The 24,951-nt window shown below is 39.4% G+C and overlaps 2 protein-coding genes across 2 annotated transcripts; one reads left to right on the top strand and one right to left on the bottom strand.

The window, feature by feature from the left end:
• Positions 1-35: 35 nt before the first annotated feature.
• tbc1d2b (TBC1 domain family, member 2B) lies at positions 36-15,222 on the bottom strand. The gene is made up of 13 exons (XM_044357144.1): positions 14,800-15,222; positions 13,292-13,442; positions 11,163-11,337; positions 9,701-9,852; positions 9,241-9,494; positions 7,079-7,504; positions 6,752-6,862; positions 6,370-6,566; positions 5,006-5,500; positions 4,801-4,918; positions 4,389-4,574; positions 3,216-3,337; positions 36-2,721 (listed from the first exon to the last, which is right to left on the bottom strand). Exons 1-13 carry the CDS (start codon positions 15,139-15,141, stop codon positions 2,526-2,528), a joined length of 2,925 nt encoding a protein of 974 aa, XP_044213079.1. The 5' UTR covers positions 15,142-15,222; the 3' UTR covers positions 36-2,525.
• Positions 15,223-18,654: 3,432 nt separating this feature from the next.
• On the top strand, positions 18,655-24,609 carry LOC122985847 (SH2 domain-containing protein 7-like). The gene is given in 9 exon segments (XM_044356815.1): positions 18,655-18,846; positions 18,848-18,923; positions 19,029-19,171; positions 19,675-19,832; positions 20,422-20,511; positions 21,169-21,334; positions 21,416-21,571; positions 21,667-22,323; positions 22,430-24,609. Coding segments are annotated over 9 exon segments (1,563 nt in total). The 5' UTR covers positions 18,655-18,777; the 3' UTR covers positions 22,478-24,609.
• The last annotated feature ends 342 nt before the right edge of the window (positions 24,610-24,951 follow it).

The following is a 24,951-nucleotide window of genomic DNA, read 5'->3' as shown; positions in this document are numbered from 1 at the left end:
CTTCTCACCAACACCTTTGCAAGAGCCACAACACACTCAGTCAGCCATGGTTTATTGAATTTGTCTTTTAACTGGTAGACTATTACAAAAAAATACAGTGGCTTACACTTAATTTTGTAACATATATGTTTTGCAATTTCTGTTGTCCAATGATATTGATTAACAAGTTATCAAACAGATTTACATACAAAAAAGTGAAGTGCCTTATAATGTTCTGAAGTCGTCTTGTCACTACACTTGTGCAATACACTGCAGGGAAAAGCAACAGAAAAAAAAGGAAAAAGGTGATATGTTTAAATGTAGCTTATTCAATGTGAAAAGGAAACTAAAAGAAAACATGAAAAATGCATGCAGACTTTCCTTGGAACCGTAGTTGTGTATTGAAATAGGAGTAAAAATTGAAAACCTTCAACAGTGTGAGCTGTCTGATAACTTGAGTGGACCTAAGAAAACATTAACTTTTTATGTTTGACAGAGTCAAGCTTGAAAATTCTGATCTTTAGAGAGACCTGCTCTCAAAAGAAAAAATAAATTCAATTTCAACATCTCTAAAAAGGCCTTTTTTTTTCTCTCCATTTACATTTGTATCATCAAAACAACTACAATTCTGGCATTGGTCCAGACGCTCAGGTGCTCCAATGAAAAAGTTCAGCAAAATGCTTTGGCGGACAATATTGTAATAGAGAAAATGTGATTGATTTTGTAAGTAACAGCAACTAAATATCTGTAAACAGCTTAAAGTAAAATAAAAATAAAGGAAATTAAAAGTTATAACAAGCTGTAAACAATATATCAGCACATAAGAGTGAGAAAAACGTACTTGTTCCCTCTTGTAGATTCCCATTCAAACAGCACAGTTTTAACATGTTGATTAACCAAATCTAAAAATGTTTTCTTTCTGAACAAATGTTGATATGTGGAACATAACTTTAACACATTGGTCTGTTAAATAGTAGGAATTGTTTGACTGGTGTAAGCAAGAACATGGTGGTGATGCTACTGTCATCTGAAAGTACCTGGATGTGAGAGAAAGATGCTGCTTAACGTGTCACAACAATCTCCTAAAATGTTTCCCTCATTCATTATAAATCACATTTCTATTGTCCATTCCACTGAAACTTTAAGTCCGTACTGTGTGGAGGGTACCGGTGAACTAGTGTAAACACTGGGGAGACAAATGTTATACTGCCACCCTGAGGGCAATGAATGCAAATACATCAGCATTTTCATACAGGGCTCAGATAAACAGTCCCAGCATTATACTGAACATATACTGAATATGTTGCAAAGTACGTTGTAGTCAGCGGGAAGTGAATCCTTTAAACAGTTAACAAAACCCACATTTTTGGGAAACAAGAACATTAAAAGGAAATAAAACATTAACATTTAAGAGCAGTACTCTCGGGCAGGGTGGGGTTTTTTTTACGGCAGGTTAAAAAACACAGTTTACGATAGTTTAAATGAAATAATCTGATAATCGGATGCACTGATATGGTGTTTTGATGCCAATGGCCGAATTTTCTCCTATCCAAATCCAGTACAAATATAGGTGCAAAACAGCTTGAGCTTTATAAACATGCCCTTGGAAAATATGTATTATTAAGTGGTACATCCGTATAAAATAATATTACATTATTAATGGTCTGAAAATCTGCCTAATATGGGCAGATAAAGTAAACTGAACTGACTGATGTTGTTCGTTTGATGGCTGAAATAAAAAATATGAGGTTAGTCAAAATGTTCCACTTGCTTTTTTTGTTTTGATCCTACCTTTGATGGTAAATCTTTGTGTCTATTCTATGTAACCGCAGACAAACTGGAATGATATGTACATTTTAGAATTACCAAAACGATCAGCGGGCTCAAATTCTCAGCAAACTAAAAGTTTCAGCAAAAGTCAAATTTCAGCATAAGTGATTCAAGTGCATCAACAGACACAGGGATCAAACACAAGAGATGTGTTGTTGAGTGGCGATGTGGAAAATATTTTTAAAAAGTAAACTATTTTTCTTGTAAGACGTAGATGAAAGGAGCCACAGCTTGAGGCAAGGAAAGTGAAAACTCCGAATCCTAATGGAGACAAGTATAAAAAAAAAAAATACAATCATTCCTTCAACAGGCATAAAATTGCCAATTATCAAAAGATCACAGCCATGTTTTCAAAAATACTGATTCGGACTGTAAGTGTTAAACTCGGCATTGGAAGTTGAAGAGCCGTAGGGCGAGTGTACTGTTTTGGCCATCACATAAAACACAAGCATACAGCAAATAAGGCATTTACAAAAAATAAAAAGGCAGGAATACTGATAGAAAGCCCATTTGGCCGGTAATGTTTTGGTCCTTTGATGCGATTAAGCTCAGAATTTGTAGAAAGTTGATTGGTCCAGCTCTGATGCGGAGACCAACTCCAACAATTCTTTAAGAAGAACTCCCTTTAACAACTGCAATGCATCACTGGTCTGCGGAGTCGACCTCTTTGTCTTCATACTTAAGTGACGCGGCCTTAAAATGCGACAGGCTTAAGCTCAATTGTCCTCCTCATCGTCGCTGACGAAGGTCCGTCCATCCTGAGACGTCTCCCTCTCCCTGAGGAAAGTCTGTCTGATCGCCTCCAGCTCGGTCAGCTCAAGACGGACTTTCTCCAGGTGGAAGGAGCGGCGGTTCTGGATTTGCCTCAGGGGGAACGGGTTCATGTCCACAAAAGCGATGTTCATCAGCTTCCTGGGAAAAAAGGGTCAAGAAACAGTCCTGTCAGTGTGGAATACTTTTCTATTCATTCTCTGTGCTGTGCGACATGTGAGATTATTGAATTAATTCCTTTTCAGACATCGAATGCGTAACCTTGCCGGCTTCATCTGTCTGTTTAAGTGATCTGTATGAAAAAAACTGTTTTATATTGTTCCACAGTGCACAAGCGTCACCTAACAAGATGTTAAGATGGGACTCATGTTTTACCCATTTCCAACTACCAACCAATATCTCAAGAGTCATTTTTGTGTAGTTGCCATCACTTTTTAATGCTTTTGCAATGACCACAGATGCAAAACTAACAGACTGGAAATCACCTTTTTGCTTGTATATGTCAGCCACACAGCAAAGAGATCTGATCAACTGTTTTAAGTTCATTATCTTGCTCCTTCTTACTAGACTGTACTGTCGTCCTCAGTGCTTATATGCATCACTGCAAATACCAAAACAAATTGCAGTCGCTTTACCTTGAATCAAGGATTGTGCGCGTGAAGCATCGAAGATATTTGAAGATGGCTGTGGAATCCTGCAACTTCAAAAACTCTTCCTCTTTGTACTTGAAGAGAGCGAGAGCGAAGCGAAATATGATCTGTGGAGAAAAAAAAATATCAAAGCCGTGAAATCTGCCTCATGACTTTCCTTGTGTGACCATAGATCATAACACATCATGCCTCTGACACGCAAAGACCCTTCAGAAGACTTAAGGCAGTATTTATTACAGATAGAGGAATGTCTGCCCAGAATATTTCTTCTGAACTAACAGCATAGTATAGTTTCCTAACATAAAAATACATACACAATTATTTTTGGCTACTTGGGAACTCCTCTATAAGCCAAAAACCATGTACTTCTGCCATATTATCAGCTAAAAATGTTTTGGCTAACATGTTAGCAAAAAATTGCTCATTTACACATCCAGCAAACATGGAGCAACATTAGCATTCATTTACAGTTGTGGTTTTGGCCACCTGGTGAATGTGGATCCAATTTTGACACTTCTTTTGGCTCTGTTTTAGTCTCCATTAACTCATCTATATCTTTAGATTGAAAAGTGTTGGTTCAAGAGCCAGTTGCTAACTTTGTCTATCTGCTGTTTGGTGCTGGGCAGGTCGTGTACAGTGGGTTTTTTGCTGAGAACAGCTGCCTGCTGCTGGGAATGAGGTTCATAAGAGCAGAATCTGTGGGCCATAAAACCAAAACATTGAGCTAAAAGAAGCTGAAAAGCTTTGTAGAGCTGAGGGACACTGCAGAGTATGAGGGTTTGACACAATGAGTGACCATTTTCACATTATACATAATTATTGAATCCATAAAAATACTGAATAGTGGTGATTTAACCTTCCTATAGCTCTGGTTTATCAGGCTTCAAACATAAATGTTGGTTAAATAAGGTTGGAAAAACAATGGGTTGATATGTCCAACTGATAAACTGACTCTTGTGTAATAGAAAACTTATTACAGATACCATCTTCTGCTGTGGGCAAATTTAAACTTGCAGCCAAATCTTTGTCATTATTATTCAAAGGCCTCCTTATCTAATTTTATTATGAGCTTTTTTCGGAACTCTCTAAGCTTGTCCGGAAACATCTGGCTATGTGAGATTAGAGGATAACAGTTCTACTCTCTGCTTGGCCTCTTACCTTTGGACCCTCATACAGAAAGGCATCCCAGATCTTAAAGAGGATCTCGCTCACAACGCTGTCCACAAACACCACCAGGAACCAGTTGAAGGTGATGAGGGAGAAGTCTACCTTGTGCTGCTCAAAGTGAGCATGGAGCCGTGGTAGCTTCTCGATCATCAGGTCCTTGAACACGCGCTGGTCAACCTGCACAGACATAACCGTGACATGACTTTCTATGAGACTTTGATTTTTACGGAAGGGAGAAAACATGGGATCCAATTCAGCAGAGAGAGAGAAAGCATACATTTCTGATTACTGCTATGCATTCCTGCTCTGGTAAGTCATGAGCATGACATCACTAATACCAGAGAGAAGCAGCAACATGTTCCTGTATCTTCAAATGTCACATATAACCTTTGAGCTTGTTTACCTGAGAGCCAAGCAGAGTCTTGGTGTAATAGTCTCTTGGCATGAAGACCTCCACGATGGCTATGAGGCTCCAAAATGCGTCCTCTTGGTCCAGATAGAGCAAGGCAATCGCTGCCAGCCTGAAGAAATTAAATAAAAATTAATGTTTAAAATGCACGACAAGACTCTTAGTTGAAGAAGTAAAACATCTGGAACATTTCCAGTACCTGTTAAGTCCCTGGCAGTAACCGATGTCTGGATTCCTCCAGGAGAAAGCCATGAGGACGTTCCTGAGTTTCTGGATGCCGTCTGCACTGGGGGAGGCGTAGTGCTTGTTGTTGGGCAAAGTACGCAGCAAGTCCAGCTCAATCTGCTTCGAGGCCGGGTTGGGCTTATCCCGGGCCACGTTTAGTAAGGTCTCATAATAGTCGGGCGGCAAGTGGTCCCGGAACTTCTTGACATGGATGGAGACACACCAGCGCCACACCTGGGAGCGATGCTCGTGGGGAACACCGCAGCGAATCAGGGCCTTGAGCTCAGGGGAGCGCACCAGGTCTCTGTTCATGGTGCTGGCCAGATAGTTCTCCCACTTCACCCCGACGGACACCTCCTGATTTGTCATGGACAGGGACTTCAGCTCCAAGGCTCTCACCTTCGCAACAAGCTTCTCCTCTTCTTCCTCCTCCTCAGGAACAGTCTTGAAGCCAAACACGTCATACTCACTAACGTTGAAATCGGAGAGAAAATGTGGAAGAATTATCATCAATCGGTGATGTTCAATTCATTCCAAGAGTTGTTTCAATTTTGGGGGGGTAATCCACATTTGCTTAACCTTCACTCAGTTCTGAGTCAGTTGGGTATTTCCTGAATTTCTAACGATACATTTTCACGAGCCTCAAAGCTTGCCTGAGCTTGCACAGAAGTCAGAGTGATAGCACTAGAAAACAGCGGAGCTAGTTTTTCCAGTCAAGAAAAATTGAGTTGCAGCTGTTAAAAGTCTTGTGACTGCAGTGCAAAAACAATCTATTGAAGCAACACCAGTGTCTCTATATTTTTGTCTCTGTATTTTTTTTTCTATATTTGTCATAGAAACTTGGTACAAAATAGTATGTCTATAAAGGACAGCTGGCCTTTGATACTGAGGGATGGACACGATTGACTCATGTTCCAGACAGTGCTTGAAATTTCTAATTTGATATGATGTGACATCTACATTTGGCCATTTATCTTTGCAACATTTGTAAGAGTGTAAACAAAATTGCAGAGTGACAACATCTAGGTGCTTTTACAGCTTTACAATAGAAAAATCTAAAATGTTAGAGCTAATTTTTTCATGCTATCGCTTTCTATAAGGACCAAAACATTACCGGCCAAATGGGCTTTCTATCAGTATTCCTGCCTTTTTATTTTTTGTAAATGCCTTATTTGCTATATGCTTGTGTTTTATGTGATGGCCAAAACAGTACACTCGCCCTACGGCTCTTCAACTTCCAATGCCTTATTTTTCTTTTCCAACATCAGTTTGGTTGAAAAATTTAAAATACTTTTCAGTATGGACAATACATAAAGGTGCGTATTCACAAAGGCTTACCTGACAGTGATTGGTTTGAAGATGAGGTGTTCTTGCTGGTCAGGGCTCTCTGCCTGCAGTGCATCCTCTAATAATCTAGAAATTACATCACTGGCATGGCTCTGCTCTGAGGAGGAACAAACTGGGCTCTTCACCTCTTGAAGCAACACCAGATACTTACTCTCCACCTGACACAACTTAGCCTCCAGGGCCGTATACTGCAGCAAAGATAAGAAGAAAGGTTTAACATTATATCCGTTATACTCACCGCCAAAACACAGTTTTTCCTACTTGGCATTTTTAGGTTTAGGTCAATCAGGTCAATGCTGGACTTCCCCTTAAAAGCTATTCAGACTTCCTGTTTTCTTTTAACAGAGTAATACCAACAAACACAAGACAGTACCTTTGCTTCCAAAGCCTTTTCTCTACTCTCTGCATTTCTGCGTAATACTGTCAGCTCCAGGATCTCTTTGTTCAGGAATTTGTTTTGAGATTTGTAGCCTTGAAGACTGTCCTGAAAGTGAAGAAACATACAGTGTGCACAGTTAATCAGATTGAAAATTTAACCAGAGCATAAACGAACAATGAAAAAAAACAAAACAGGATTTTTCATGTTAAACTGAAGCCAAAGCAAGAGTCTTGTTCTAATATTATACTCAAATCCCACCTCAGAATAAGTGCTTACAGTTCTCAAAATGTGCAGCTTTAGTTTAAGTGTTTTCATCTGTACCTTAAGGATGTCCACTTCCTGCTGATCTTTGTTGGGAGGTGGTGTACCAGAGTCATTTGGGTTGCCGCTTTGCTCAGGGGCCTGCTGCGAAAGCTTGATGATGACTTCATCTTTGGCCTGGATGGTCTCCATCAACATGCCCAGCTGGTCGTTGATCTCCCCCACCTTTATTTTCAGGCCCTTCAGCTCTTGTTGCAGGCTTTCTTTCTCCAAGGCGAGCCGCTCCATGTGACCGCACAGGGACTGGATCTGTTCATCTTTGTCCTGAAGCAGGGTCTCCAATTGGGTGACCTCTTCCTGGGTCACTACTGGAGCCTGGTTCTGGTCTGAGGCTGCAGATGAATCTGGAGCCGGAGCTGGGCGGCGCACTGGCTGCCTGTCACACTGGGAGGTTCTTAAAGTCTGCTGCAGAAGTCTCACCAGCTCCTAGTTAACAAGAGAGGATTTATTCGGTCAATACAATGTCTGGCGGGGGAAAGATCAGGCTTTAAAATTAAGTTGCTTGTTTTTCAAATGTGAGGTGAATTCAAAAATTATCTTAAAGATTTTAAAAATGTTTTTCCAACTGCATATTCATTTTGCTAAATTTTTAATTTCTTAACTGCTGATCTATAGACTGAATTTTAATTACATTTCAACATTTCTTACAACTGACCCTGCTGGGTGCAAACAGAGGCATAATAAGTTTAGAGTAATGTAAATTTTGGAGCTTCCATAAGTTATTAACTTGCATACTAGTGTGTGAAGCCTCATGTTTTTTTTCTATGACTAATAACCTAGACTAGTCACATGCAATTTTACAATATGTAAGAAAAGAAGCCACAGTTTTGCAGCCTGTTACTAAATAAAACCAAAATAATTGATTTATTAAATATCAAAAAACACAAACACTAACAGTGTACACTAATCAGGCTTTGCTGCAAGTGGGCCACCTCAACTGAAACAAACAAACAAACAAAAAAAAATCACCCAGCTAACAAAATAAAAAGTGAACACACTTTCATAAAATGATGACATTACGACATTATCATAGGGACTATTTCACATAAAAAATGGATGTTTTGACCATCTGTTAACTACATGATGAAATGATGACACAAGATTGCATCAGGATCTTCCTGAGAGAAAACCAGCTAGTTCACACTGTTTTTGACAACGGCCACAGTCATGCTAACCTAGCAACACTAATCACAGCCAGCACTACACGCAGAGAAGCCTGTAACTAATATCAGAACATGAACTTCAATAATAAAGTTTATCATAGCTGTGTAGATCATTAGGTATGTATGTATTTGAAAACTGTGTCCAATGTGAAAATACTTGGCACATGAATTTGCACTGATGTGTGTCTGACGTGCACTCAAACACACTCACATGCACTTGGTTATACAACTGCAGATACAGTAATAAAATTAAACATACAGCTTTCATTAGCACCTGTTTTTTAACAAAGGCAAAGTGTGTATTTGGGTTATCTTGCTCTTTTATTTGGGCATAATGTGACTAATAAATTCAGTCTAGGCCCCACATTACCTGGAGGACATAAATCAATAGTATTAACAATACAAAGCCACATGTGGACTCTTGAGCTGGCCAGGAACAAAACCATATTTCCAACAAAGTTGCTCAGAGACGGCAGGCTGACTCAGTTTGTCCGAGTAACCCGATTCAGTTTGACTGTTCAAGTTTGTATGATCAGTAAACCATCGCATAGCGGATGTATATATTAAATGTTTATCTGGCCAGCTCTGCGGCCATTGTTACTCATCAATTAGTCTTAAAACACCAAAACAAGAACTTGAGACTAATGGGAGGGAATGACACAGCTGCTATTTCCTTATTTCTTGCTAGCATGACAAATCATTTGCTGTCTTCCTGTATTAGTGAGATCATCAGAATTCCTCCAAACTGCTCCATCACAACCTCAGACTTTTGCTGAATTGACTGAAATGACAGTAAAAACACTCCAGTCAGCCCAGTATTCCCACTTATGTGGATAATTCACACATCATGAAGTTAGTCTTGGTGCTAGTTGAACATGTTAAATGCAACAATGTAAAAACCAGTAAGCCTTTGCTACATTCATTTTGAGATATCATAATTGCTGTAAACAAGAGCATGATGTAATCGTCCCATGCTTGGTGTTGGTTCAGCCCACCTACCTTCTGACTGGCCAGCTCCTCTCTGAGTTTGGTCTGTTCCTGCTGCATGCGGCTCAGTTCTTCCTGCTGGCTCTGGAGGCGAAGCTGCATTTCCAGAGATTTGCTACCGTTGCACTCCACTGGGGAGCTCTCAGAGCTGCGTGTCTCAACGTTGCGCCCAAACCTCCCAGTGCCCATCATGTCTCGAAGCAAAGGCCTCTTAGGCCGCGATGAATTGCGCACAAAGTCGAAAGTAAACGATGATCCAAAGGAATCTGAGAGAGAGGAGAGTTTCATCATCCGTCAGGAAAAAGCAGGAAAGTGGTAAGAAAATACATTGTTAATCCATTTTTCATTGTTTCAGCAAATGAGAGATGAAAAATAAAAAATGTATATATATATATATATATATATATAAAAGATGAGAGTGAGTGCCAAACCCTGGCCAGAGGCTGAGTAAAGCAGCAGGAAATGAACGTACGTCTATGTGTGTCTGGATGATGTTTCGGTTCAGGGAAGTCCTTGGGCGGGGCATCCACCAGCTCCCACTCCTCTGCGCTGCTGTTGCTGGTATAAAACACACTGCGCCTGTTCTCACCTCCTCGGCCTGGCCGCAGATAAGACATGGAGTTCCTGAAAGAACAGAAACCAGACAGGAGAGCGAGTAAGACCAGTGCTATGCTGGGAATAAAGTGGCTGCTACTATGTAGAAGCTGTTCAAATCCACAAGGAACAATCAAGGACTCTTTTATTTTGTAAGTGGTAACATTAGCACAAACTGCCTTTGTTAAGGTCTTTTAACACTTTTCTCAAAAGGCCTCGGACCACAGAACTGCAGCTGTAAAAAAAAAACCAAAAAGCAATACTACAGTACATCTCTACTAACTCCAGACTACTCACTGGGAGAGCTTAAACAACAAATAAACTATCTATTTCAAATAATAATCAAAAATTGCATAAATATTGAGGCATTCTTGAATAGAAGTTAAAAGACTTTAGACTGACTGTAACTCTATTTTGTGACTCTACTTTTGTTTTTCACACCTCTGAATGTGAGATCACAGCAAACACATGACTATTTGGTTTAACTGCTCCCCTGCTGCCTCACACCTCGTCTACACCGTACGTGTTTCACCTAAGTTCTTCAGTGGTCTGCGTCCATCTAACGCAGCAGACACGCTTTAACTGTAATCACGCAGACTCGCCCTTTATGAGTGTAACTGCGACCCGAAGCATCCGTTAACACGATGGTTCTGGTGTAACATTCTTGAGCTTTAACTGCCTCTGCTCTGATCATGAGCTATAACTGCAGAATTAATAAACTTATAGATTTAGAAACAAAACCACTGAATACAATTAGCCACTCTTCTGGCCCCTGTTTGGTTCATCTGGAGTGAAAAATATCAGCAAACAACTAGTTTCAGTATATTTTATATACGTGTATTAAAGACCCATTGCATTTTTAAAAAAATATAAGCTAAATCATAATAAAACGTGGAACAGTCTCGTTCGGAAACATGCTATGAGGAGCAGGCAACATTCCAGCTTTTTACCTTTACAAGTGAACTCTCATTCTATCACTGATACAGCACAAATTCCAATCCACATGTCACATTTTTAGCATTTTAGAGTGTTGGATCATTTGAATAGATGTGTTGTATACCCCAGAAGGGGAACTGTCGATGGCTGCGTATGGCCACAACTATTGTACTATAGATGTGACCTTTTCCTCCGCTGCAGGCAACCTCAGGAAGAACCGAGGTGGTATTTTCTTTCCTCAGTGCAGCTCTACTGGGGCACATAACTGTAGCGGATAAACTAGTTTTGCCTGTTTAGCAGGGGCTGAAAACAATGACGAGAATATATACTTCCTAATTAAAAACTGTGGGAACAATATCAGCCTTCTACGATACAGGAAGATCTCACTGCATTTACGGTCTCACCTGAGTTCTGTACCAAAGTTTTTGAGGGAGAAGTTGAGGGGGTTTGTGGACACAGCAGAAGGCCCTCTGGCTGACTGGATCCCCACCATTCCTCCACCATCTGTCTCTGTCTCCATGGCAAAGTCACTGCGGACCTTCTCCATGCTGTCACTGAGTTTTTCAAAGACGAAGGCATCTAAAATTGAACAGAGATAATTAGAATAACATTCTAACAATAAAGCATTACATGTATCACTGCTGCCACTTCTCAAGGCCAAACTATGACTATTGTTTGTTGAGGAACTGCAATTGTATTGACGCTGAATGGATTCCAGAGTCAAGAGAAGCAATATTTTGAGTTACCCAGAATGGTATTTACAGCAGGGTGTCTGTCTGTGGGTTCTCGAGCAGCTCTGTAACCATCAGAAATAGCCTTACTGAACCCAGCATTATAAATATAGTATTTCTTTTTGTCTCACATCAGCTGGGAACAGTGTGGGAACACGAAGGGCCAAGCAGCTCCGCAATTATGCTGTCACACCCAAAGGGGAAACCAATGGCCACCACCAACACACAATATGTGTTGTAAGACTGCAGTTCAAAGATTACAATGATCAGACTCCTTGAGCACTGGTAAAAGCTTTGAACTCTTTGTACTGACATATTCAGATAACCCTAAATAAGAACCAACAGAGCGGCTGCTTTGTGCTCTGTGAGGCTAAAAGGTTGGCGCATCAAAGTTATTACAAATTAACCAAATTTTACATCAATCCTTCCAATAGTTGCTGAGATATTTCAATAAAACCCAGATGAAAAGTTAGGGGATTACCAAAATCAGCTGAAGACATCATCTGGAAACCACAAGATATCTATCAAATTTTGCATAAATCCATCCAGTGGATGTTGAGATATTTCACCTGGTAAGTGAAAACTTTGACCTGCTGGTGTTGCTATAGAAAAAGTCAAGAGATCACCAAAGTCTGTAGGAGTCATCCTCTGAGGGCCATGAATGTCTGTACACAATTTCATGGCAATCCATCCAAGAGTTGTTGAGATATTTCAGTCTGAACCAATGTGTTGAACCAACCAAATTGAAGAATTAAAGCCTCTGCCAGCTCTAATTAAGAATACAAATTATTTGAGATGACAAACTGATGGCTGCACGTGTTACAGCACAGTTTGAACATTTGTATATAGAGTATCATGAACCTGTATAAGTCAGTAGCAATTACAAGATAGTCCAGCACCTTGGCTGCACTGTTAAGAAAGGCTTAGCCATGTTAATCTTTCACTAGCCATCCAAAAAGGGTTACATGAAACATTTAACATCCTCCTCGCGGCCAGAGGGAAGATTCCAGTTAGGCAGACTTTAGAGGAAACTCAGTTGACCACACAGGTCTTTCCTGCACCCACGCATTTTATCACAGCTCACTGACAAACAGGTCAAAGACTTTTCTGAGACTGAAATAACACAGGACATGAAAGCAGAAAAAACAACATATCCAAGTATTTTCAACCACTTTTTTATTCTCTCAACTTCCTTTCAGAAACAGCTACTTTTGTAGCATTGGTGAGTTTTCCTGTGTGATTACCAATATTGATACCAGTATTGATATTTTTTGATGACATGACTACATGTGCTTTTAGGTGACACAAGAGTATTTTAAGACAGTAAAACAGAAGTCGTGTGTGTATGATCACAGCAACAGGAAGAAGCATTCACACTTCATTTCACTCAGCTACAACAATCAAAACCAGTCAAAAGGCAATAGATTTTTTCTCATTTAACTGTAAGCAGCATTTAAACTTATGAAAGCACAACTAAGCTACTTCTCCATATAGAGGAATCTCAACAACTCCTTGTCTTATCTGGACATAATATAATAATGATACATGTATATATATGTTTTGTTGTTGTTTTTTCCTCTCTTGCACATGTTGTGAACATTGCTGACTTATGTTTATTGAGGCAGCAGGATGCTTGTTTGTGCTCTTTGACACATTCCACTAAAACACACCCCATATAAAGTAAAACACATTTAACTAATGCAGCTCTTGTGTAAATATTAATCCTTCAGATATAGATGTTTACTTTCAGCTGTGCCCGGATGTGATAAAAACGAGCATTGTGTGTGTGTGTACCTGCCTACCATTGTCTTTGCCTACAAGGCCGGCGTGAGGGTAGGCCAAGGTCGGGGAGCTCCAGCTGTCTCTCTGTCCGGAGCCTCGTGTATTGCTATACTCCCAACGTTTCTGTTGCAACTGCTGGAGCCAGTAATGCATCACCTGCCTGCTGGGAGCCTAGAAACACCAACACACACACACACACACACACACACACACACACACACACACACACACACACACACACACACACACAGAGGATTACTCACTGGGGTGGATAAAAATAATAAACAACCTGACTTTAAAAACACTGGTGAAGCAAGTCTTAAATGGAAATCAATCATGTTGTAGAGATAAAAGATTAAAGACAACTCCAACACTAATGGAAAGACACCTAGACAAGGGATATAACAGCTGCCCTGCTAACCCTAACATATCAAACAGTCCGAAAGCACTTTAAATAGCAGGTTACTATTAAGATCAGTCATGTGAGAGAGCGCAGACACTAGTTTCAGTCTCAGTTCCAGCCTCCGGCCAGGCAAGCTGTTTGGTATTAACCATTCACACCATCTGTTGAAGATGATGCAGACTTCAGTAGGCAGCCAGGCTGAGTGAAACCAGGGCCACCTTTCTTGGCTATGAACCCGTCATAATCATATGACAAAGCAAAGAAGACTAAAAACACCATCACATGAGATGCTGTGATCCTTCTGCAAAACACAGATATGTCATGAAGGCGTGTGAGCTCATGTGCATGTAAATCAGAGCCTAAAGTCATCTCTCAACATAAACAGTGTGGCTGACAGTGGTGTTTTGGGGGGAAATCAGCTAAATTATGTGCTGATTAAGTAAAGCAAACACGACCTACATGCTTTATAGATTTTTAACCAGCTTTACTTAAAGTCTCCCTCCACTCAAAAATGTGTTTTTCTTCTTGTTGCTACAGTTGAATGTTTGAGCTTCACTGTTCAGAGTGATGTATGTGCAGAGTTTGACAGTAAAAGGCTGTTTTCACATTCATCTTCTGAAAGTGAAAAGTTTCTCTGTGCTCATGACTACGAGCAGGATTTGTGACATCACGACCAGTTTGGAAGCCAATCCTGGTCCAATATTTAACTTACACAAGTGTGATGTGGAAACTTAAAGCCTAAGAAATGTGATGTAGGACACAAATATTTGCATATTCACAGATTCTGGATTTTTCAATGAGGGAGAGGGAGTAGATGTAATTTTAAGGGTTTTAACACTATAATTGAACTTCCTGTGTGGGAAAAATCCTGTTAGACACACATTATTGTTCAAAATAGAGTCTTTTATATACATCTTCAAACATGTCTGGAGGGGATCTTTAAAAGTCAAAACACATCCTGTCAGCAGAAACAGCTGCATGTCTGACAAAAAAAAAAAAAAAAAAATCAAAACTCAGAATAAATCTGTCAAGTTATTGGGTGATGGGTGTGTCTGGCTTTCCACAATGAGAAAGGAAGTGACAAATGACAGCAAAACAGTGACACACATGCTGTGAAAAGTTTACCTTGAGGAGAAACTCCTTCCCGGCAGTACGGATCTCAAACTGACCCTCCTCTCCCTCCACATCGTAGCTAAAGCACGCATCGCATATTTCGATGTGCCCCAGTGGCAAGGCATCTTGGGGAGTCTTGAAGTAATACAAATAACATTTCCTCGGGTCATACACGAACCACCGCGGTTTGTACCCTCTCAGAGGCCCCTTGCCGGACAGTTTGTTCAAGTAGCCGCACAGCTTGGAGGCCTGATCCTTCGTGCCCTCGACCTCAGCCACGTCCACCGACCTGGAGGCCACAATCCGGGACGCTGTGCAGGAGTTTGTGTCGCTGCCATCCTCCTCTTCGTGCATCTTTCCTCGAAGTTTCTTCTTCGTGCAGCGCACAGCGGATGCCCACTCCTGTTTCCATCCACATGACTGCCTGTGTCTGTGACAGGGGAGCATGGGAAATGTAGTTTGTTTCATCGGTGTGTGTGAGGCAGCTGCACCGCGGGGTGGTGGTGTTTGACAAAAGGAGCAACTTGTGATACTTCTATATTAAATATAATGAAGCAACAATGCTGCTGCAACTGGTGAAAAACACACACTGGAAAACAACCCATGACTAGCAGAAGTACAAAGCCAAAGAGTAGAATAGTTCCTAATTAGTTTATAGACATTACGTCATTGTTGTCTTTAAAAAGTTAAAGTCCTCATAATTATAAAAGATAAAGAGCTAATAAAACACTAAAAGTCCCTGGTGAACATGGCTGGATTATCCCTCATCATACCAACATATTTAACATACAAAAACATATTTCACATTCTTATTCTTAAACTACTGTAAGAAACCACCATCATAGCAAAATTTTAACTTATTCCTTCTCAAAACATGATTAGCTATGTAATTAATGTCATCTGAAAAAAACAGATGATTATACAGATAACAGATGATTTTAGGAAACTTACAGTTAATTTGCATATTGTGTAAAATGAAAATATATACTTTTCTTTAATACAAATTGCAGCTTTTATCTCAAGTACAATTTTTATACAAAACCTTCAAAATGAATGACAGACTGCTAGATAGTGTGTGACTTTAAATTAGGACCCATGGAAAACATGAACTCAATAGTTCCATCTATTAAAACTGCATAGGCAGAATTGGGCACTTTTGACTGGGGGACCCCAGTCAACAATCAACAAATTGATTGACAGTCATGAAAAACTGGAATGATAGAATAAAGCACCTGTGAGAGATGACAAAAAGTAGACCTCTGGGGTCTGCGGTAGGAGGAAGATTAACATGTTAGGAGGGCTCCAGGCAAGAATTAGCGGTTTGGCCCCTGTTGACACCTTACCCACCACATTGTGTATGTAACCTGTCACCTCCAAGTTCCCATTGAGTGCAGTGTCCACAGCAGACACATATACATAGCAGCTTTCATTTATGTCCAGAAACCCACAAACAAACCAGTACTCACTGTAGTATGATGGATTAATAAAACTACTAATCTGACCCGGGTTTTCTTCGTGTCAATTAGTTTGTGGTAATTTGATTAAAAACAACATTGTTATCAACTAGACTTAACAGAGCCCCTCTATAAGACATGGCTGCAAGATAAGATAACAATGCAGGACCCACCTCAGCTGATCTAATTGCAATTAATCAAAGGTAATGGTCTTCCATCATATCTCTAATTTGGGGAATTTTCATGCTTTCAGATCAGATGAATTTCTCTACACAGTGACTAAATTCTCAAAAACGATATAATGTGTCAGTGAGTGTGTTTACATGCACATTAGTATCCTGGTTTTGATACTATTCGGGATATGACGTCTACATGGAACATGAGAAACCTGGTTATTCACATCCCTGTTTACATGATTCTAACAGGTTTCTCATCATCTGTGTCCAGCTACAGTTTATCTTGATTGCTCAGCATCTCAGCCACTCATTTCTCTACCGACAGAATGTTCAGAAACCTGGAGAAGGTGTTTACATGGCGCTGGTTTCTGTTGGAGTACTCCAGATGGTATATCCAGGTTTCTAAAACCAGGATATGACGTTAAAATGTGCAGCACATAAACAGGATACTCCATAAATCTCATCATAACCAACATACTGGTACGCATGTAAACACACTCATTGAGCTCAAACAGAGCTGTATTCAAGAGTTCCCAAAAAGTTGACATTTTGGAAAAAAGATCTTTAACAAACAACATCTGTTCTAGTCTTTTTACATGTTGATAAATGTAGTAAAAAGTACAATAGTGGGCGTTCTTGTGTGCCCAGTGGTTTAGACGCATACCATATAACTACACCACCCCTTTTGTTTGATCTGGCTATGGACCTTTGTTGCATGCCATCATTTCTCTCTCTACCCACCTTCCTGTCTGTACTTACACTGTTGATAAAGGCTCATAGCATGTTTTTAAAAGAATGTAAAAAGTACAATATTTACATTAAAATCATTGAGTGACAGTAGAAATTTTCCCAAAACAGAAAGACCAGCATCTAAAAATTTACATTTCTTAAGTAAATGTAATTAGTTACTATAGTTAGAGGAGCAATAGGCATCTTTTCATTACCAGTCTATAATATGTGGTTTTTACATGTAATAAAGTATTTATTAATCACTGCAACATTAAAAATCTGTTGGGAACATTTCTCACTGAACTCAGAGCTTATTGTTGAACTGTAGAAATGAACAAACTGTTCAAAATGCTTTATGTTGGATGATATTTGCAGACCCCAAACATGCGGCATGTGGAGATTTTCTATTAAAGTGCATTGCAGTAAAAAATAACAGCAAATGTTTTACTGTTTTGATACAAGATTTTTAGTCAGGTTGAACTGTGGTTTACTTTTGGGAGGTTATGGTGAGGATGATTGTTGTACCCTGAGGTTTGAGGAATAGTGTGAGAAGCAGTAATGCGGTTCTGCTGTAAAGACATTTCGCAGGCATCAACTGACTTGTGACCTTTTAAAGATCCACATCCCCCACGTAGGTATGTCTTACAGAGCCTGGTTACTCTCTGATAACTCAAATGTTCTGCCTTTTTTTTTCTTTAGCTATCTAATATCGATATATACAGTACAAACATAGAATCAGTGGTAACATGTAACCCCAAACCTCTCCACACCCCCAGAGGAGCAAATAATGACTCACACAGACATGTTAAACTGACTGTTGAGATGATGTTGAAATTTCAGGTCAAGGCACTGTAGCAATACTTAGTCATATGGAACACAAGATTACAAGGAGCCTGTCGCATGCTACTAAAATAAACATTGTACATACATACAGCAGTACATACAGCATCACACTGATCACATTTACCAGGACTGTTTGATTAGTTGTATATTGTGAACAATAGCGGTATGTGCCAGCAGCATGAGATCAAAGATGGAGCAGTGTTAACATTAGGGAGTGAGCAGAAATCCAGTCATATCCCGCTCAGAGTGACACAGACTTTTTCGGGTTATTGTCTCTCCCCCACTGGGACTTCCTACTGTTCACCACAGAGCAGAAACCGATGGAGGTGATTCATGACAACCATCTCAGCCATGGGGGGAATGAGTTAGTTATTATTTATGACGAGCTTAAAAACAAGACCGGGAAATAGCTTTTGTCAGGGGTTGTCTGTCCTCACTAAAATCTCTGCAAATCTAGTGGTTATTCCCAAATACAGTATTTCCATTCTTTCAGACGTTTGGTCCCACCTCATCTGTAATAGTTGTAAGAGATCAAGTGCTGACGCAAATTAACCCCCATTACTACAGTAACCAAACAGTCTGTGGGTAAAACATCTCCTCTTGCACACAAATGCACTCGTGTGCACACAAACCACAGTTTCTGTGTAGCTTACTTTCCGTTTCTCTTCAGGAAGCTCTTGCTTTGTTCGGCAGCCCTTAGCCCAGCTCTTTCATGCAAATGAGAAAGGCTGAGCCGTTGCTGTGTAGCACTGCTTTCCAAGCTGGTGGAAAAATGTATGTAATTGTAAATGTCATCTGTCTATATCTCTCATGTAGGGTCACACTCCCTCAGAACAACTTCGGTAGGAGGATACAGACAGATTAGAAGTTGAGAGAAGCATTTTAATGTTTGTTGAAATGACACCAGGTTCAAACCAAACAATCTCCAGGAAAGGTATGTACTCCATCTGAGCTGAAAAATAACTTTTAATAACAGTAGCTGAGCTTTACAATAAAACAAAAATAAAGCCTCATTGACAATTTTTCATTCTATCTCTAGGGCTTGAAAGGAATTTCTGCATAGCACACAAACAACAGACACCCAGATCTGATAAGATCTGCCACTTTTCAGGGTCAAGGACAAAGAATCAGAAGCAGACGAAAGCACCCTGCCTCAGGAACTGTCTGAAGTTTCGCTTCAAGGTAAGAACAATTTTCTGATCTCACCAGAACTGGTCACTTACTGCTTAATTGACTCATTAACCACATTTCACCATGAAAAGTAACAGTTTGCTCATGAAACAGTCTGTCCACCACCAGCAACAAAGTCAGTGTGACACATTACAGCAGGGGAAGTCAAAGTAAATAAAAGAGAAAACAACCTTAAATTAATCATGGGTTTTTAATAGGTTTTCTGTTAAATAAAACGAAATATTAAATAATGAAATTAAATAAATGAAATATTATGATTAAATAACGATTACATTTTGTGTGGTGCATGTCTAAAAAAATCAAGCTGAAGTACACACATGCATTTTCCTACAGCATCTGCATAAACTATAAAGAGAGAACACTGAGCTGCTTTTAGTATCTGGTGACGCCTCCTGGAAAATAAACAAATTAGACGGTCAAAGTGCAACCTGGCTGCATATGTTGGGAACTGACTGTCAGTTGTCTCCATCATCTGTCTGTGTGCGTTTGATTAGGACCGGACGAGCATGGAGCAAAGGGAACAACATGCGGATTCTCTTGCTGAAGGAAGACTCAGGGAACTGGCTTCGAAGTGGTTCATTGAGACTCAATTGCCACTCGTTGTTCAAAACGGCTTCTTCCCCGCCTGGTTCATGGGCTTCATCTCCAGAAAGTAAGTAGTTGGAAATATCTGACCGTCTGAATTTTAAATATAGAAGATGTTACTTATATATTTATATTTGTCATCTAAAGTAAAGCAAATATATAAGTCCATGTGTACATAAGGTGCAGTGATATTTTACTAAAGCAGATATTTAGGACAAGTCTGGTCAGTGCTGAAGGCAAGTAAAGGAGGTTTTTTTTGGAGCCAAATTCTACCACTCATATGTCTAAGGGAGTTATGGATTCAACAAACCTTTTTTGATGGAAAGTGTCCACTTTGAAACCCACCTATTTTCACCTACAGCCCTTTCCTCTGGCATACATACATACATTGGACGCCTACATAAGCGCAAGGGACAGTTGCGTCAGAACTTCAGAAATGGTATATGACAGGCTTATGGAAAGGCCACATAGCAAAATGGTTTTTCCTTTGAGACTATATAATTTCGAAAGCATATTACACAATTTGCCTTTTCAAAATACAGTATATGCCTCACACTGTGCTTCTAATCTCATGCCAAATGGGCTTTTTGGGATACAGTTGTGCTCTGGTGTTTTCTGAGATCAAGGTATTAAAGCTTTCCATGGTTTGTCTACAGGGATGCTGAAGAAATACTCAGAGAAAAGGAGCTTGGCTGTTTCCTGATCCGTCTCAGTGATAAGGCCATCGGGTACATACTGTCTTATAGGTGAGTACTGCTAAACAGGCTGTTGTAAAGTTGTCCACTGATGAAGCTTTTTCAGCATAGACTAATTCTGGAAATTGCCATTGCTATGGTGCATTGGTTGAAACACCACTGTAATTTATATAACAATAATTTAGTAAAATAACAATTAATAACAGTAATTTAATAACTTAGCAAGTTCTTGAAATGTGTTTTGATTTTATGCCAAAAATAAGCCCTGTACTTAACACTTAAAGAGTGAATGTGTTGATGCATAAAATATTATTCACAAATCAATATATTCTATTAGTTTTGAAGAATATATGTAATCAGTTTTGTAAAGAGCTAATTATGCGAGTATTATGTGACAAATCAACTATAGTTATATTTCTCGTAAGCCCTTCGTTGGCAGCTTATTTTATCAGTAAGTCATAAATGGGACATTTCAGTGGTTCATTTAATATCTTCAGCTTGTCTTAAACACAGATTTTATTTCACTCCTTTTAATCAAGCTCCCATTTTAAACTCTTGGCGTTCCTCCACTTAAGGAAACCGTGTTTGTTTGTTTTTTATTTTAAAAAAGATCATTCATTTCCTTAATTTGTATATAAAAACTATATCACTCCAGCTATAACATATAACTTATATATAACAATTTTTTTCTTTTTTTTTCTGTTACAGAGGCAGGGATCGGTGTCGACACTTTGTGATAAACCAAAGTGAATCAGGGCAGTTTGTAGTCACTGGAGACACTGAGGGACACAACACCGTCCCTGATCTGATAGAATACTACAAGACAAGGCCCATTGAGCCTTTTGGAGAGTATCTGACCTCTTCGTGTTTTGAGGTGAGACAAAACTCGTTGACTTGCTTCCTTTAAGCAGCATTGATCAAGGATAAAGGGCTAACTTGTGTTTTGTTTTTGCAGGGGCTGAATGAAGAGCTGTATGATATCATCCAGGTTAGACATGAAGAAAAGCCCGTGGCCTCCGTCAGAGCTGTGAGGAACGTACAAAAACAACAAAGTAGCTCGGCCTCAGAGCAGCAACCTACACGGCCACCAAAAACCAACAGGACATTACAGGCAAGTGACATTTTAAAATCACAGGAAATTATGTGGAAATTGTTCATTTATTGACATCTCCAAAGCAGACTTTAACAACTTGTTTTGTAAAACAGGAAGTACCACCTTTGCCAAGGAGAAGCAGGCACCTTGAGAGCGCCCCGGTGAATGACCAGGACAATGTTTTGTATGCTCAGCTCATGAAGCAACCACCCAGGGAGATACCTAGAGCCCAACACATCTCTCAGGACAATTTAACTGTGAGGTCCACAACCCAGGATCAGATCATCGGCAGGTGCAGTCCTCCTTCCAGACCAGCAGTCACTGTGTACTCTGAGCTCGGCCTACTGGACTACAAGAGCAGGTCTCTGCCCCTCCTGGACCACAGCTCTGATGGAGAACATTCACACAGGCTGAGCGCTCCCCCCTGCACACCACCGAGACTTTCCCCTAAACCCAACAGACAAGCCAAAAGCTATGGCCCAACAGCAGAGACGACAGACGCCTGCAGCCGCAGCCTGGACTACGTGAGTGAGAGTGCTGTCTACCACCTGGCTGGCAGGCCACACACTACATCCACTGAGACCAGATCTTTGACACCAGAGATGCACAGTGATTCAGTGTACGCTGAGGTCACCGCTGAAGCCCTTGTTAGCCGCTTGCCTCATAACAACACTTATGAGCTGATTCCTGGCCACAAGGACACAACCGACACTTACGAGCCTCTGGAGGACATCAGACCCAAACATCAGCACTCATGCTGGGGATTAAAGGTTAGTAATGTGGTCACAATGCTTTCACTTCAATACTTAATTCTACAAAAGTTGTATTTAATTTTCACTCTATTTATTTAACACTGAACTTATTAACCTCCTGCAGAATGACAAATGGAAATGGCTCTTTCCTGACGCCAAGAAGAAATGGTGAAGAGGTTACCTTACCAACTACTGAAGAAAATGTTTACCGATTTTACAACACTACCTAACACTGCCTAATATACACACCGTTGCAGCTTATTTAATATATTCACTATGGGCTCAAATGTTCATAGCTATTTGAATTACATTTTTTCCTTTAAATTTATTTATTAAACAATGATGCCTTTGCATTTTCTTTTATGTAAGCCAATGTGCAACACAAATTGTACATTGAGATTAAATGACAGAATCTTAAACGAAACCTCATATTTCTTTTCTGGGGGATAAATAGAAGCAGAAATATGCAGCCTGGGTATTTATGTTCAACTGAAAGCCTGTGGTGAGATGAAGATTGTGGAAGATGCCAAACAGCTTCTGTAGTTTGATAACTGCCAACTGCCTTCATTTATCTGCTAAGAAGGAGTGGGGTGCACAAAATATGCTGTTCATTTGACATTTTGTGTTTTCATCTATTATTTATAAACTTAAACCAAAGGTGACAAACCAACAGTAGTGCATTTAATATATTGTCAGACATACTTTAAGAAAATAGATGCTACACCATAAAATTTGCCAGACATTATTTTTGCCATCTATCAAATGAATGCCAAATTCTATTTGCTAGTGCTATTTTCTAATGCTGTTCAATGTGGAATGAGTGAATGAATTCCTTCTATGTCACTAACAGTGATGTACTGTACATAACCTCAGTTCAGTTCAGTTAATATCATTCACCTTTTAATTTATTTTCATGGTAAAGGTAAAACTATACTGCCAGAATTTATTTAAGTCTTGCCTTAGCCTTAAAAACTGCCATTTTATGTAAAGGGAGACAGATAACAGTCAATGAGATGATGGGTAACATAAACAAAATAAATATCTTCAAGGTGAAAGAAAACCTGGCTGGTCAGGTCACTGTCTATTCATTAGTAGAACACAAGATGCAAATAATTTATAAAACAGGATGTTAAATGTATGATTTATCAGGAAGCATTTCCTTTAATTTTCATTATCGAAACCTCTGTTGTGTATGTTCTTGTTAAGTGATGCACTTCCATCATACCTTGAAAAACATTCTAGTAAAACACGATGAGGTCATTGCTGCAGGGAAACATACTTGCTCTGTAAATTCAACGAAAGTCTCATATGTAATGGGCCAATGTTTGACTACATGTTTTGACTAAAGACAGCTACCGTCAATGATGCACTTCATTCAAAGGAAACTTGATTTGCATAAAGATTTCAAAAGCCTGTATACAGCATGGGGAAGTGGGTCATAGATGTTGAAATGTCATTCATTATCTTCTTCATCTTGTGCTCTTTTACTTTCTAATTATAGATTAGCCAGTAAAACGACAGCATAGCCAATAGTTCAAAGGCCTGTTTGTACATTTGAATGCTTTCTATGATCATACAATGGTTATCTTTATAAAGGCACAGTACTGTTTTATGCAGAATATGAGTGACATAAATAAGGTAATAAGGGTGTTTCCCCCAGCAAACCATGTACTGCATACCAGGTTATTCTAATTCACTACAATATTGAAAAATTCAACTTGGAAGGTCAACAATATTTTGACATTTTTGTCATTTGATATGTCACAGCTGAGGTAAAGATGATAAAATGTCACTGGAAAACAGGAGGAAATGTGTGTCACCTCTCACAACAGATTAACAAGATGTCACAACTGATTGTGTATCAGTGGGTTTCTGCACCTGTAAATAACTCTGTAAACAAACAATGCTAATGCTAAGTTTATGTAAAATAAGAGAAACATTGGAAAAAAGAGAAGATAGAAAAAAATCATATCCTCATGTTATAGTAATATTGTGTGTTCTTTGGTATGGGTGGCCACACTAGTCACATTACGCATTAGTCAGTCAAGCATTACAATAACTCAAGAGATTGTGAATACAGTATGAACAAAAATGCCTCTTTCTTTATTGGTAGCACTTTGCTTGAACCCATATTTAGCATTTGTGAGCTGTGAATATACACAACTATTATGTAGTTGTAAGCAGATATATGGACATTTTAAGTGTTAATTGATGTATTTATCAATAGCTATAGTATAATATATTTATCACATGAAGAATCTTCAATTTCCATAACAAAGTTGGTGTATTAAGAGTTAATGAGTGATTGATAACATTTTTTATTTTTTTTAATGTTAATAAATGTATTCACAAGTCATGAAGACATGTTGACACTTGAAGTTTTTCTTTCCTGATCTTGGGAATAGTGCTTTGACAAAATAAAATGAGCCAAGACCACTTACTAGATTTTTCCTGGTGCTTTCAGACATATCCCATGGCCTTCAGCCATAAAATTTGCCTTCAGCCTTCATGGCCTTCAGCCATATGGGATATGGAAGAATTAATGCCAAACTACATATATATAGATATATATAGACAAAATTCACCAATTCTCCATGACAAACTACATGACAAACTCCACAGGCTGAAGATCATGGGATATATATT

This window comes from Thunnus albacares, chromosome 7 (genome assembly GCF_914725855.1).
Source record: "Thunnus albacares chromosome 7, fThuAlb1.1, whole genome shotgun sequence".
Classification (NCBI taxonomy): domain Eukaryota; kingdom Metazoa; phylum Chordata; class Actinopteri; order Scombriformes; family Scombridae; genus Thunnus; species Thunnus albacares.
Note: the sequence above shows the minus strand (reverse complement) of the source record. Positions and strands in the feature narration are given on the sequence as shown.